Below are 15,499 nucleotides of genomic sequence, written 5' to 3'. Positions count from 1 at the left end.
ACTTAAGCGTGGTTTATACGTTTCAGGTGATGAAAGTATAATTAAATAGAGAAGAAATTATCCCAAATATTAACAGCTTGAAAGCTTTATGATTACAAGTATTATGGATTGAAATGGATTTATCCAGTTCTGTATCTAATCAGCATCAGACCTTGGATATACTATCAAATAATTGTTTGAGGAAAATAAAATCTATGCTCTACTTCATAACGTACTCACCTTATTTAGAAATTCGTTCTTTACCATACTTTTAACAATTGCCATTAATTTATCAATAATATAAGCTGAATTCAGAATATGGATACTTTTAATTTTCATGGTCATTCCTTCTTCGAGAAATTGTAGATACTTTTTCAAAACCCATACTTTGATTTTAAGAAAATGCATCAAAGTAATCTAAAAATAACGGTTATATTTCAATTTTAGTCCGAAATAATTTATAAATTACAATATTCAAATCGTCATTTTACAGTTTCGAGATGTTTAAAACCATTTAAATCAGTAGCTGAGATAAACGGAAAAATCGCAGCAGGGCAGGGATTCGAGATTGGAAATATTTCATGATGACTAGAAATTTATTTATTAGTTTGACTGAATCTTCCATATTATATCCATTTAACTTCAAACTATATGTAGTAAGGGATTTATTGGGTTTGTTGATTTATTATAAAATGCGAGCTTAGATGTTTGATTGTACCGGTGAGCCTGAGAACTACAGGCAAAAAACGACGTAAAATTAACACAAATATGAAGGATGTTTAGAAAGGTTCAATTTCTTATATTATACCCATAAATGCGTAGATATAATAAACCTTCGTGACCCTAAAGATACCGTTAGAAGATGAACTATCCAAGTCATTTTTATTTATTCCAGTTTAGAGCCTATAATAATTTTACCTCAAATCAGTACAACTTTGGGATCTTTCCTATTGTCGAGAGTTTGATTATATTAATCTCTTAATCTAGTTTAAATATGAAGGCGGACACTGGATCTTTTTGCTTACGCATTGAAATGCTCCTAATTGAACTAGATCTGTCTTGCTATCATTTCCACTAATTTATCTGTATAACTTATGCGACATTTGTAATATCCTTTAGGTATTCAGAAAAAAACAAACAAAAAAATTTACAAACAGCATAAAATTGATGTCAGTTCGTTGGTATATGTTTTATGTCGTCGTTAAAATTTTTTCTGTTGTTCTCCAATCGTATTTTTATTTTGAAGACACGTTCTGCATACATTACAAACATATTATTTTTTAGATTGGCTTCCCATCCTCCAAGTCCCTTGAATTGTTCTAGAGATATTTTTCCAAAGAAACTCTGCGTATTTTAAGTTTGCTGTCGAGATGTTGTTATAACTCAGACTTATATTTCATGACTGCTGAATTTTTCTTCTATTGTTTCTATTCTATTTGCCTCATATTATTTCTTCTAGTTTCCTTATATTTATGTTGCGACTTTCCACTATTGTGTATTGTCTCGCTTATTTCTCTTCGTTTATTATTTGTGGATAATTTCTCTTAAACGTATTTCTTTCAAATATTCTACATCAATACATTCCTTTTCGTGATTTTGCTCAAATTACATTTTTTTGTTGTTTGTTTAGTTATTTTAAGGGTAGCGATTAACAATTGATGGTGAGAATTTGGATCTTCTACCCTTTATATTCTAATATTTTTTATTAAATTGTTGCTTTCATCTATCAACATATGATCTATTTCGTTTGTTTGAATCGTTCATTTTTTGATAGTTTTTCAATTGCAATGTTTCTAGCCTTCAATTACTAATATCATATTACAGTTTGTTATTCTAACCATTCCATACTCTCATCCTTTTCTTTCCATACAGCTTCTGAATTCTATACATATTTGTGTTGTTATCCTTCTTTTCTTCAGCTGTCCCTTCAACTATTGTGTGAATTTCCTGTTTTCTTTTTCTTGTTCACTCACTCCAAATCAATAAAAGTATTTTCGTAGCGATCCCTTTAGTTATTGGAGTGAAGATAATAAATAGTGGAGTGGAGAAACAAATAATACATAAAGATAAAATCAAAGCGGTTAGCACATTACTTTTGAATAAGAAATAGTGGAAATTGTAGTTGTATTAATAATTATCAAAAATTAAATTATCATAATAAGCCAAAAAGATTTTTGTTGACAAGAACAAAAATAAATGTTGAAGGAATCTGCGAGTTCTTTCAATTGCCCACAATTGATGATATTTATATACACAAGGTGTAACTTTTTATTTCCGAGTAGATGATACCAAACTGTGGATTCTTGTAATAATAACATTTTATTGAATCATCATATTGTAACGTTTTTCTTATTTATTGATACTATTTATATCGGTGTGGTGAATTTCTAAAATCTGTCTTTTACTCACTTTATTTATTTAAACACTTAACACTTAAACACTATATAACCACTTTTCAAATTTATTTAAATTCACTGATTACCTTTCTATTTCGTAATGTTCATTAAGACTTTTGAAATAAATGTAGCTGTCGCTGTTAAACAACCTCGAATATATATCAGAATGGTCATTTCTAGAATTCCAGAAAGTACAAAAAAAAACAAATAAGTAAAAAGAGCTTCGTTCTGAGAAATAACTTAAGCCACTCGCCGCTGTTTATGAAAATCATACATTAAAGGCACTGTTCCAACAACGATTCCGTGTAATCGCCAAATTTTAGAATTGTATTATAACCGGATTCATGGTCCATATCATGGACGAGTTGGTAATAATATCCTAGAACCTCGACAGTTTACAGTTGGATATTTTTCAATTTTCATGTATTTTTCATTACGAGGATATATTGAAAAATTCTTAGCCTACTGTAGAACCAAATAAAATTTCAATGTCAAAATATTTTATTACTCAACATATTCTCCTTTTAATTGGATACATGTCTGTAATGTCTTTAGACCTTTCAAAGAAAATGTTTCTTTTTGCTCTGCAAACCAGACCTTTCCAGCTTTTATTACTTCCTCGTTGGAAGATTTACGACCTTTTAAGCTTTTTTTTGAGCGGGGAAAGGAATGATAGTCGGACGGAGCCAAATCTAGTGAATAAGGTGGGTGTTCTAGTAATTCAAACCCCAAATCACGAATTTTTTGCATGACAATATGATATTTGTGTGCAAGGACATGGTCCTGCAAAAACAAAACACCTTTGGATAGCTTTCCGCTTCTTTTCTCTTTAATTTTTTTCCATAGAGTGGTCAGTAATGTCGAATAGTAATTTCCAGTTATTGTTTTAACCTTATCCAAAAAATAAACCAATATTATTCCATGACAATCCCAAAAAACTGAAGTAAGAACTTTTTCAGCAGATTTTTGAACACGAAACTTTTTAGATCTTGGAGAACGAAAGTGTCGCCATTCCATCGATTGTTGCTTTGTTTCTGGATCGTAGAAATGTACCCAAGTCTCATCCATAGTAACAATTTGGTTTAAGAAGTCTACATCGTTTTTAAATCGAGCACAGATCGAACGCGATGCTTCTAACCTTCGGTTTTGGTCATCATTCAAACATTTCGGGATCCATTTTGCAGCATTTTTTGTCATGTCCAAATTGACGTGAACTATATGATGAACTCGTTCGTATGAAATAATCAGTGAATCAGATATCCGTTTTAGCCCAATTCGACGGTCTGATAAAATCATGACATGAACTGCATCGATATTTTCGGGGACTGACACAGAAACTGGTCTTACCGATCGGTCATCATCTTCAATGGAAAATTTACCTTGCAGTCCAATTTTTCACGGTCACATACGAAGGACATTGATCACCAAGGGTATTAAGCATATCTTCGTAAATCTGCTTACCTCTTAACCCATTTAAATACAGGTACTTGATGATGGTTCGATACTCCAATTTTTCGTTTATCACAATCTCAGTGGACATTTTAATTAATTTATTGCGTAACTCTGGTTTACTTTTTTGACGTTAAGCTTTACATTGATACTTCTAATAAGTTATTGTTCGTTATGGTAACGAAATATTTTGTTTATGCATGGAACTGGTCTACGCTAACTAGATATCAATACATCCTCGTATTATTATCTAAACATATCAATATTTCTCCTGTAGAATGATTATTCCTCATTTCATGATTTGAATGACTTAGTAATTATTATACAGTGAAATTAGGAAATGTTTCTATCGACACATAATTAAACTATTATTTTTTGCCAGAGGGATTTTTATTTAAAAAATGACCTAACTTACCCCTTTTAGATCAAGAACTGCTATTAGACCATCTGGAGGATTTTTTTCTTGAGAAATATCGATTAACATATATGTCAACTTCAGTATAGGGATCAGTTCGAACTTTTTGTAGTTTGTATCGTGAATATGGAAATAATGGATTACAGAATTGTCATTTGTTCGTACTGGTATGCTTGACATATGTCTATAAAAATGAAATATTTTCTGAGAATTCCTACAATATGGTAATTTTAAAATGAAAAAGTAAAAAACAATTATTAATTACACAGCTTCTTGACAATTGATCTATCAGTGATCAGCACGAAAAAATTTGACTGCTTTACTGGTTCGCGTTGGGAAATAACATTATTACTATTCAATATTTTTCTCATGAAATATGGTATTTAATACACCTATCTATATAAATTATTAGTAATTCATTTCACCAAAGTCATTCCTTATAGTATCGTTAGGCGATATGAGGTTTATTTTTATCTTCTTTAAAAAACTTTCAAATAGTTAGATCATTTTTAAAACACACTTTTTACTTAGGACAGAAAAGTATAATTTGCACATCTTCTTTGATGTCAAGTTGTGGTACCAATATTAGAAACTACGTATTAACAACAAAAAGGCATTTTGTGTCGAATAACCTGCATTTAGAAACATATATTTTGTAATTGCTTAATCAGATGATTTGGAAAATGTCATCTGGTTCCCCTCAATCTTGAGTTTTTACTTTATTTTTAGACGATACAAGCATAAGCGGGATGTTGTTTTCCGCACAGATCATTAACTAATCCTGTTTTATCCAAAACTTTTCTAAAATAACTTTCCGAAGGGTACAAGGTATCTTTAAAATATGGCTTAACGATATACTCATGATGGACGATCCATGTAAAGTTCTTCAAAGAAGGAGACCAAAGAGCGTCAAAAATATAATGGATTTCCGTAAACGCAGTACATCAGTCATGATGTTGGGGAATACTTAGTGCTTCTACTAGCACCATTTGACAAACGCTTCGAAACATTTTCTTTGAGGAAGAATATTCACTGTTTTCAAAACGGTTGAAAAAATTAAAAAGAAAGAAGATGCTCTTGTGGGTGAAAAATCGCCACTGAAACGGATATGACAAGTTAAAAAATAATATTTTCAGTTTACATTTTGCGTTACCTCAGATTTCTACTAAGAAATAGCTTTAGGATAGGTTAATATGTTTCGTTTTTGATAAGTTTCCAAATAAATGCAATTTAGCTGTAAATCAGAAATTTTTAAGACACATTACTTCCAAAAATGAAGGAAAACACAGTTATGAAGGCGAACAACAATCTTTACAAACCGATATATTTGGGTTTATCTTTATTTAAATTCTATACCAAAATCTTAGATAAAAGAGTGAGGTAATAAGTGAAAAATTTGTTTATGATGGTCAAAAGGCTTTTCAACAGAATAAATTTTCTGTTCCCACACCAATTTTTATACAATTCAATGAACCAAACAGAGTGAAGTATACTCAAATATATGAAAAATTAATAGATTGTAATTTAAACTATTTCTTTTACTTACACAATTTCTAAAGCTAATTTGATATCATTTCGGGACGGATCTCTATTGTCATGAAGTTCAGGTGCATGTTTCTTCAAAGAATAAAAGTTTATAATTGTTTTTTTACTCAATGCCACATCATTGTCACATGATAATAAGAAGAGTACGATTATTTCATCTTGTAATGTACGTGGTACATATTCATCCTGTAGGCTTAGTATCCAGTTTCTTACTTCTCCTATAGCTTCTAAAAAGGGTATAAATTAGATTTGCTTGTTTACTCAGTGAATTATAAAGGTGGTTGCAAGATATCGGGAAATAGCTCAATGATATTGTGATACGAGGTTAAACTCATTTTTTTAGGACTACTGTCCTATCTATGAAGTTTAAATAGCATCTATTTAGTTTACTCACAGCTCTTTAATTCGTAATTTCTACAAACAACAAAACACACATCCGTATAAGTGGTACAGGTACTTAAATCGGTCGAAATAATGTGGAAGATTCAACTTTAACTGAACATCATTATAAATTTATAAATAAATACATAGTAGAGATATCACTCACAAGGATGTACCATAAACAAAAAATGTCTCAAGCTCTATTTGAGAACGCTGACTAGATTTCAAAACCAATCAATGATAAAACATTAATTTTTGTTTCCTTATCGTATGTGTTTTTATCACTAAAGTGGTTATTTTTAACAATACGAGTATTGTATCATGTAATAATAGTATCAATAGCAAACAAAATTTGTATCAAAATTAAGTAGAATATGACCCCCCTCATCATAATGAAGATTAACTTCTTTTAGGATGAAATATCATTTTCACGTTTTCATTTTGATAAACAATTACCTTTAGTCGTTCTTCCACAAGCAATCAAATTCTCAGCTTTAAAATCATAATCCAAAGTTATATCCGACATCTTCTTTCTGGAAATGTTTTGAAGACCTGTAACAAAATGGACCTTTTTAAAATTTCTTTTCAATGAAGGTATCCACATTTAGAAAAAAAAATCAGGAATAAATGAATATTCGTATCATGGAGACTGAATCTTTTTTAGACAAAATAACAACAAGTTGAATAAAACTCTACAAAAACTGCAAACTTGATTGGTCAATGAAGGATTGCTAGATTCTTCTAGAAAAATCATTTTTGAAATGTGCTTAATTACATTTTTGAATTTCAAATATCATTATTTAGTAATATTCATCTATTATAGGTGCTTTAAATGGACAGTATGAAGATGGGAAAAAATCAATTCTATTTCGCTTGATTCTTTCTTTAAATTGCAAGACAAAAAATCCAATCTTTAATTAAACAAAATAGGTAACATACCGAACATTTAGGATCACACAAATTCTTATTACGATATTTTCTAATGAATTAGTCTCTTTTAAGACCGACTCTAGTATAACAACACAAATATTTTGAAACAACTGCTGCAATAAAAGCTCTGTCTGTGTGATTTTTTCCTAAATCCAATCTTACGTTGATTTGTTGGATCTAAATGTTGCATATGTATCGTTTAAGGCATTTTATACTTTCATTTTCTTCGATCATAATTGTTTATTGGATTTTTCTTCTCTATTCTTGTTGATCTCAATGTGATTGCCTTGTCAGCTGCGCTATGCTCCATCTTCTCTTATAGACCAGGAGGCGAGGAATTATAATATACCAGGAGATGGTGACAGAAAATGGTCTCCCATGTTCTCCTGCATGCCTTTTTAAGAATTGATAACTAACCCTAAAATATGAAAGATAGAGGGGTTACGAGCCCTTGCGTGCTTGCACGTCATAAAGAAAATGGTTTCTCTTTGTGTAACGAATTTTAGTATTATTTCGTGACATTATATTGCATGCCTTTGTAATAAAACGTAGTTGGAACAAATTTAAACTATAATCATTGAAGGCATGCAATTCGCAACAGCCGGCGGGGCTCAAAGGGTTACGTAGAAATTAAAAAAAAAAAATAGCACATTTCCGTGTTTACAAATTGCATGCCGTTGTAAACAATTAGTTTTTTTCATCTCATAAATACTCTATGAAAATTGGCATGCACCCCTCGTATGACCAAGAGTGGGAAATATTAGGAAAATATTGTGAAAATTCAATACGACTTTTCCGTGATTTCAAACTGCATGCCATTTGAACAATACTTAATTTTTACAATTTATTGACTTAGCATATTTGGCACGAGATTTTTTCTACGTATATTTTCGTACCGTCAGCGCGAGTTGAAAACAACAGAATTTAGCACTCGCGCGCCGCGCTAGGAGAGTTGACGTATTTTCCCCCTATTTGTTATGAAAGTTTGAATAAAAAAATAAAATACCTTCAATTATTTCTTGAATATTTGAAGGTACGTCCTCGCCCTCGAACCACTGGAAGGAATACATGTCATCTTCGAGTTTCCAGCCGAATTCCAGAATATTTAGAGTTTCATTGGGCACTGGAGAAAAGGCATTTTTCCACATGTGTCTAATGTATGAGGCTCGTAGTAATTGCTGCTTGAGTTCTCGCTTAGAAGGTGGTAATGTGCAAGCGTCAAAGTCTTTTAATTTTTGTTTGAACTCGTCCGTGGGCTCGATGTTAGTAGTATATGTCGAGGAGAATATTTTTAATCGAACTTCATCGATATTCGAGCAATTTTTTACCCCATTTTTTATTGTAGCGTACATTTTGCAGACAAAATCTTCGAGCGTGTCAAAGCATTTTCATAATTGCCACTTCGTGGATCTTGTAAAACTGTAAATGCTTTTTGATATTGTTAATTTTCTGAGTACAGCGACCACGGTTTTCTTTTCCCCTTTTGATAAAATGCTGAGTTGTAATCGCAGCCCATTAATGCGTGGAACGCTGGTGAACCAGAGCATTTGACGCTTCCCAATGTGTGTCCAATTTTATTGATATTTATGATTCCAAGAACTATGACGAGAATATCTGTGTCAGAACATTTAATAACAACTTCTTTTAGTTCTTGAAGTTGACACAAGAAAAATGCTATTAAATACAAAATATACGATGTCACAACACTTGTACAGTAGTAACAAATGAACAGCGTTGTTGTATATTATTAGATCTCTTGAAAACTTGTAATATATAATATTACGAATCTTTGATACTCGGCGGTTATATGCTTTCAACTGCGTATCTACATGTACACTGAGGCCAAGAGGAAAAAAAGTGTACATATACTTTAGGCTAGAAGCGACCCCTTATGACATTTCGCAATGGCGGCATTTCGAGCCCGGGAATTACAAATTATTACAATTGAAAAATTTTTATTTTCAATTTTTTTTCTGTTGAACTATAGATGTAAATACACATGCTATTTTCGTCATAAACTTAAAATCATATTCTTTTATAAAATACAAAATTGCATTTAAATTAAAAACACGAAAATGTTTCACATATTTTATAAAACTTTCATTATCATTAAAAATACACTGGTGTTATTTAATAGGCATGCCATTTTCGATATATACTTAAAATAATATGTTTTTAATATACAAATAAATAACACTGAAATGTTTATTAAATTTTTTGCAGCTTGTGTTATTATTTATAATATTATAATGATCATGTGCAACATGCATGCCGTTTGTATTTCAGAATTATTTAGTCATAAAATTAATATTTATCTTTATTAGAAGTAGTGTGAAATCACGGAAAAGTCGTATTGAATTTTCACAATATTTTCCTAATATTTCGCACTCTTCGTCATACGAGGGCTGCATGCCAATTTTCGTAGAGTATTTATGAGATGAAAAAAACTAATTTTTTACAACGGTATTCAATTTGTAAATGCGGAAATGTGCTATTTTTTTTTTTCATTTCTACGTAACCCTTTGAGCCCTGTCGGCTGTTGCGAATTGCTTGCTTGATTATAGCTTAAATTTGTTCTAACTACGTTTTATTACAAAGGCATGCAATATAATGTCACGAAATAATACTAAAATTCGTTACACAAAGAGAAGCCATTTTCTTTATGACGTGCAAGCGCGCAAGGGCTCGTAACCCCTCTATCTTTCATATTTTAGGGTTAGTTATCAATTCTTAAAAAGGCATACAGGAGAACATGGGAGACCATTTTCTGTCACCATCTCCTAGTCTATTATAATTCCTCGCCCCACATAGTCTTAGCTTCTTTTACTAGGTTCTCTACATTGCTCTTCTGGTCTTTGTACATTTCATAATCTCCATAATTTTCACTAATGTTGAGGTATCTCTACTATAACCTTTTTTATTTTTTTTTTCAAACTTCCCGATGCTTTCATTCGTTTCTTCTTCTCTTCATTCACAATTTGAATTGAGAAATGAATTCGGTTTTGAAGAATTTTATTTACTTACTATAAAAGGGAAAAAAGTACTAGATTTTAGCTTGAGGTTGAGCTGCGTGAGAGAGAGAAAAAACAGAAAGTACTGTTTTTTGTGTATAATACATAATTTTTTCTGTGACGGAAAAATTAGTGTTTCAATATTGAACAATAATATTACAATATTCAAGTCAGATAATTAACGATGTGAAATTTGAAATCAGTAGGCTATGTTGTAATTATAGTGACAATTAGACCTGCGTTGCTAAGGAAACTTTTAATGTAATCAAATAGCTGTCAATTTAATTTTGCGATTATATTTAACAATCGTGAACTTAGCGGTTGTTGAGAATTTATTTTCAATACTATAAAGTAAAAAATGTCTGATACTGGGTTTTCTTTGACTAACCGGAATTAGTAGAAGTAGCTAAAGTGATGTTATAAAAATCACTGCCAGCTAAATAGCGGGAAATTCAAGAAATCGTGTATTCAAGATTCATGAAATATAAAAAAAGAAAAAAAAAACATGCAGTTATTTCTCGGATACGGCAAAATCCATCAAAAGTGTGTTACGAACCAATAATAATACAAAATATTTCGAACTAATTACATTTCTAAAAAAAAATTCCCAAGCCCAAGAAAGCTGCGACTTTTACAAGTACATAAATTAGTGATTTTTCAAATAATGCTGCAAATGGAGTTTATTTGAGGATCAAGATTGTTGTATTTGGGATTGTCAAATTTGTGAAATCAGGTAACATTAGATGATATTGAAGATTCGGGAACGTTATTAATTGTGAAACTTAAGGAAACGAAAAATGATGCGAACAAGAGACTTGTAATTAGTGAAAAATATGTTAAAAAATTTTACCGAATACACATAGCCTTTCGTCCAGTAGCAGCAAGGATCACCGCCTGTTTTATGAATATAACAATGAAAAATGTGTCAATAAGGTTGTGAGTGAAAACTAGTTTTATAAGAGCAGTGGCTAATTTTGCACAATGCACATTAAATAGTTATGCTTTTGATATAAAGTGCGCCTAACTTTATTGTTTAATGAAATATTCTTAAATTAAATATCTACCTTTGCTGATGTCTTTACACAAAATCGGGGAAAAAAGAACTCATTTTTTCTCGGGGAAAAATGTTATTTCATCAAAAATTGACATTTTGTCAACAGAGATAAAATGTCAAACTTTTTTCCCATGACAAAAAAAGTAATTTTGATTATATCACAGTGTATGTAGTTATTACATGTTGAATGGTTCACAGAATGGATCGATACGAAACCCATTAAAATTAATGACAAAGATCCAGATAAAACGGCAATACCTGAATGACGACGATAACGTCACTTCCAAATCAAAGGTACAGATGATAACATGTCGGGGTCGCTCTTCTCCACAGAAGAGCTTTTATATTGATTGTGTCCAGTGCTGCCGTCCAAAAACCAATTAAAAATTTTAGGGTAACTTCATTGGCCATATTGCGTGAGGAGCAAATAAATATAACTTCATATTTATTGTAACGAAAAAAAACTGGTTTTGAATTTTAAAATCAATAAGAAATGCTTTTATTGTTTTCTAAGAGTGGAAAAGGATTATATGTGCTTTTTGGAATTTCTGCCATTTTAAAAGAATGTGGTGAAAAATGTAGACCATAAGATAGAGTTGTTTCCTTAATTCTCTTTACGTTAATACTGCTTAGTCGGTTCTGCAAAAACAAATATTTCATCCAGACGTTTTGGTAGCGATACTGGATAGGAAAGGGACAGTAAAGTACACGGAAATGGAGTTTGCTTCTTTTTTTAGCCCATTGCATATCAGCCACTGTTACCATGACTAATGGTATTCGCTATAACGCATATTTCCATAAAAATAACGAAAATCGTCCAAACAAGCTGTTATAAAAGCAAAACACTTGCACACCGAACTACATGCTTTTATACGCAAATTAACCAAGGTTTGCAATGTCATAAGTCACATGACATTATACTATCAATTGGAAATTACTTGTAATTGTAAATTTAACACGGAGAACAACAAATGAAAAGGCAAATTCATAAACTCATCGAGACAATCTGGAAACAAAACAAGATCTCAGAGGAGGGGAACACTGATTTAATTTTACCAATACACAAAAAAGGCGATAAAGAGGACACTGTAAAAACTATGAAGTAATATCTGGGAATACTAACAGAAGAAATAACAAGGCAAATCAATCTCTCCAATTTTGTTTGATATGATGTTAGAAAACAATGAGAATTAAATAATAAAACTATTATAAGTTGTAGCATACGCAGTAGATGTAATAATATTGGCTAATACAAGAGAAGAGCTAATAAAGGCAATCAATAAACAGGAAATAGAAGCAGGAGAAGTTGGTTTAGACATAAACCAAGAAACAACTACGTACATGTATATAGCAAGGTAAGACGAAAGAGGAACGAGCACTTAATACGTATTTGAAACTGTAACCTCGTTCAATTAGCTAGTAGTAACAATAGGACACACGTCTAAAAAAAAGAGAGAGAATACAAAAAGGATATCGAACATTTGGAAGAAATGAAAAGTCAACCAAAAGAAAGAATATTAGTAAAAAGAACTAAATGAAAATATGTAAGACCAGTGATTGCTTACTCCGTCAAAAAAATAGTCAAAAATAGAAAGAAGAAGAATATCTGTAGATAATCGATAGAAAAATACTGAAAACTATACTCGGACCAAATATTACAGAAGATAGAAAAAGAAGACTAATGAAAAATATTGAAATAGAAGAATAAACGGGGGGAGAAAATATAATAAGGTATATAGAAGCACAAAGACTAAATTGGGCAAGACACATCATGAGAAGGAAACCTTCAGAAATAGTTAGAAGGGAAACTGGATAGCTCAACGGCCAAGAGGCAGAGGCCAAGAAATACCTGGAGGTACCAAATCGAAGAAGATACCAGAATCCTAGAAATAGTAGACCGGAAAGCAACATGCAGAACAACAGAAAAAAATGATAAAGCTGCCAAACGAAGTCAAGACAAACAAAACACTATAACAAAAAGAACAAGGGGAGTTTTTCACCCCAATAAAGTGATTTTTAGGCGCACAAAGCTCCAGCCATTATTCAAAAGATTGAACAGCATAGTGATGATGATGGTAAAGGCTTTTTGCACTTTAAAGTGTCTTGCTGTTCTATGGTCTAGAAGATCTTGCAATCGTATTTCTATTATACTTTCAGCTATGGTTATGTTCGTAGATTCTAGTTAGCATAGAATCTTCGTTTCTTTTAATATTGACCTTGTGATCTTTTGCAATATGATTTTTTATTATACTGTGATTTAGAGGAATTTAATAATAAAAAGCTTTTCCAGGTTTGTTTGTTGTTGTTTAGCAACCCAAGCCTTCTGTATTTTGGTAGATCTTGTAAAAGTTAATTGCAATGCTCTACGCATTAAGTTTGCAGCATTATTTTGCCCCGTACAACGTATTCAATTTCTATTGCAAAATAGTTTTTTCGGATGTATATCTTTTTGTTTCTCCGTTTTCTTGTGTGTAGTCGGCAAATTACGGCAAATAATTTTCATGGAACGTCGAATTTCGTAAAAATATACCTCCATTGAATTTTGTCCGTTCTGAAAAAGGGATATGAGGAACAACCTTGAACATTTTTTGATCTCATGTCAACATTTTCTTTGATTTTATCATATATATGGAATATAACATACTTAGCAAGTGTGACGAATTTGGAGACCCAATATTTCACATCATAAGTAATATAAAATAGTCTTAAAATTTTTGTTATCATTATCAAAACTAATACCTGATTTGAAACATACGACATCAAAATCAAATTTCCAACTTTTCTCTTAACATCACAATGACACCTGTCAAACCGATTGTCATTCATTTATGGTACAGACAGCGATGATGGTCGTCCATTTGAGGGGGTTATTCCAGAAAACATCGAAAAGTATATCTAATCGTAAATTGAAATTGCAAGAGTTATTTGAGGTCGTGAAGATATCAGAAGGCAGCTTGTTATGCTTGAACATTTGACCATGAGAACCCAGTATCGACGTATAAAAAGACTATTGTTCATAAGATTCGGACATTAATTAATTAAGTATTCATTATCGTTCATTACGTTCTAGGGTTAAGTTATATAATTACGTTTGTAAACTTTCAATTTGAAGGTAATAAAATTTTTTTATGATAAAACGGACCTCAAAGGCTTTATAAGTTAATTGGCGCAGTCAGTAGGATATTCGGGTGTTTGCGTATCGAACGAGGACTTTACGTGAAACGATTGACCGGATATCGAACACACAAAAAGAGTGTATTGCTTGTGATAGTGTAGTGTTAGTGGCTTCTTTCACTTCAAGAAATCAACTGTCCATAGAGAAACCAATCCAGTTCGATAAATGAGGCACCGACATTTGGAACCAAAATAAGATCAATTGAAATATTCCATATTGCGTTGCTTAATTTTAAATCCGAAAATGAAAATATAATTTCATATAATAGCATACATCAAATCAATATGGCTATGAATTTTAAGCATTCAACGGTAACCCGAATAAATTAAATAGATTTTAGGCGTCTGTGAAAGCCTTGTTAAACTTTTTACAATAGAGATAACCCAAATAATTTTCATAACATTTATTTGCTTCAATCAATCGTCAATAAACTAACAGGAAATGCTGAAACCTTTGCAAATATTCAAAATGCACAAACTTGGGATGAGCTTAAAGGATGTTTTGAGACGAAATTTTGCCGATCAACGGAATGACACGTGTTTAAATAGAGATTTGATTGTTTTAAGACAATTTCCAAATGAAAAAAAAATATTTTTAAAATTTGCTGTCCATTTATGTTGATATTGGCGGCGAAATTTTAGTTTAAAAAATTTTGAACAAAAATTTATACAATGATTAAGCACTTCCTTTGCGGAATAAAAGGACCGCTAGGGACTACAATACGTTGCATGAGGCCAGGAACTTTAACTGAGGCTATGCAATTTGTCCTAGAAGAAGAAAACACGCGATATTTTTAAAACGTAACTAAAAATTCCCAAAGGCCTAATAATTTTCAAAATAGGTTAAATATAAATAGTAATTTTAATCCTAACTACTCAAATAGAAATTTTAATAATAGTAACAATAACAGAAATTTTGGTAATTTCGTTACCAATCAAAATTATACTAATAATCAGATTCCTACCGGACCAATCCCAGTCGAACCTAGGCAGGATATTCCTTCACAAAGATTTTAACAAATTCCCAAGTCTTTCGAAAGCCTTCTCCGAGAAATGTATTCAAACCAAACCCCAATAGATCATTCCCAAAACCGACTCCTATGAGTATTAATTCGCGCTTCACAGGCCTAATTATCAACAAAGCTTTAAGCATAGACATAATCAC

The 15,499-nt window shown here is 31.4% G+C and overlaps 2 protein-coding genes across 3 annotated transcripts in view; one reads left to right on the top strand and one right to left on the bottom strand.

Moving 5' to 3' along the window:
• LOC130448122 (uncharacterized) overlaps positions 1-202 on the top strand; it is a 34,653-nt gene extending 34,451 nt beyond the window's left edge. Inside the window, exon 3 of the mRNA XM_056785336.1 lies at positions 27-202. The gene's annotated coding sequence lies outside the window, so the exon portion shown is untranslated. The remainder of the gene's footprint in view (positions 1-26) is intronic.
• The window catches only part of LOC130448124 (alpha-tocopherol transfer protein-like), a 44,009-nt gene that overhangs the window by 1,727 nt on the left and 26,783 nt on the right, over positions 1-15,499 (bottom strand). For both annotated transcript variants that reach the window (XR_008910303.1, XM_056785341.1), the window contains exons 2-5: positions 6,622-6,717; positions 5,786-6,011; positions 4,240-4,423; positions 220-396 (exon numbers count right to left, since the gene is read on the bottom strand). Coding sequence is in view for 1 of the 2 variants with exons in the window: in XM_056785341.1 (XP_056641319.1) it covers positions 220-396; positions 4,240-4,423; positions 5,786-6,011; positions 6,622-6,691 (657 nt within the window). In the remaining variant the exon portion in view is untranslated. The remainder of the gene's footprint in view (positions 1-219; positions 397-4,239; positions 4,424-5,785; positions 6,012-6,621; positions 6,718-15,499) is intronic.

Source organism: Diorhabda sublineata, chromosome 8 (genome assembly GCF_026230105.1).
Source record: "Diorhabda sublineata isolate icDioSubl1.1 chromosome 8, icDioSubl1.1, whole genome shotgun sequence".
Classification (NCBI taxonomy): domain Eukaryota; kingdom Metazoa; phylum Arthropoda; class Insecta; order Coleoptera; family Chrysomelidae; genus Diorhabda; species Diorhabda sublineata.
This window is presented reverse-complemented; position numbering and strand designations above follow the sequence as displayed.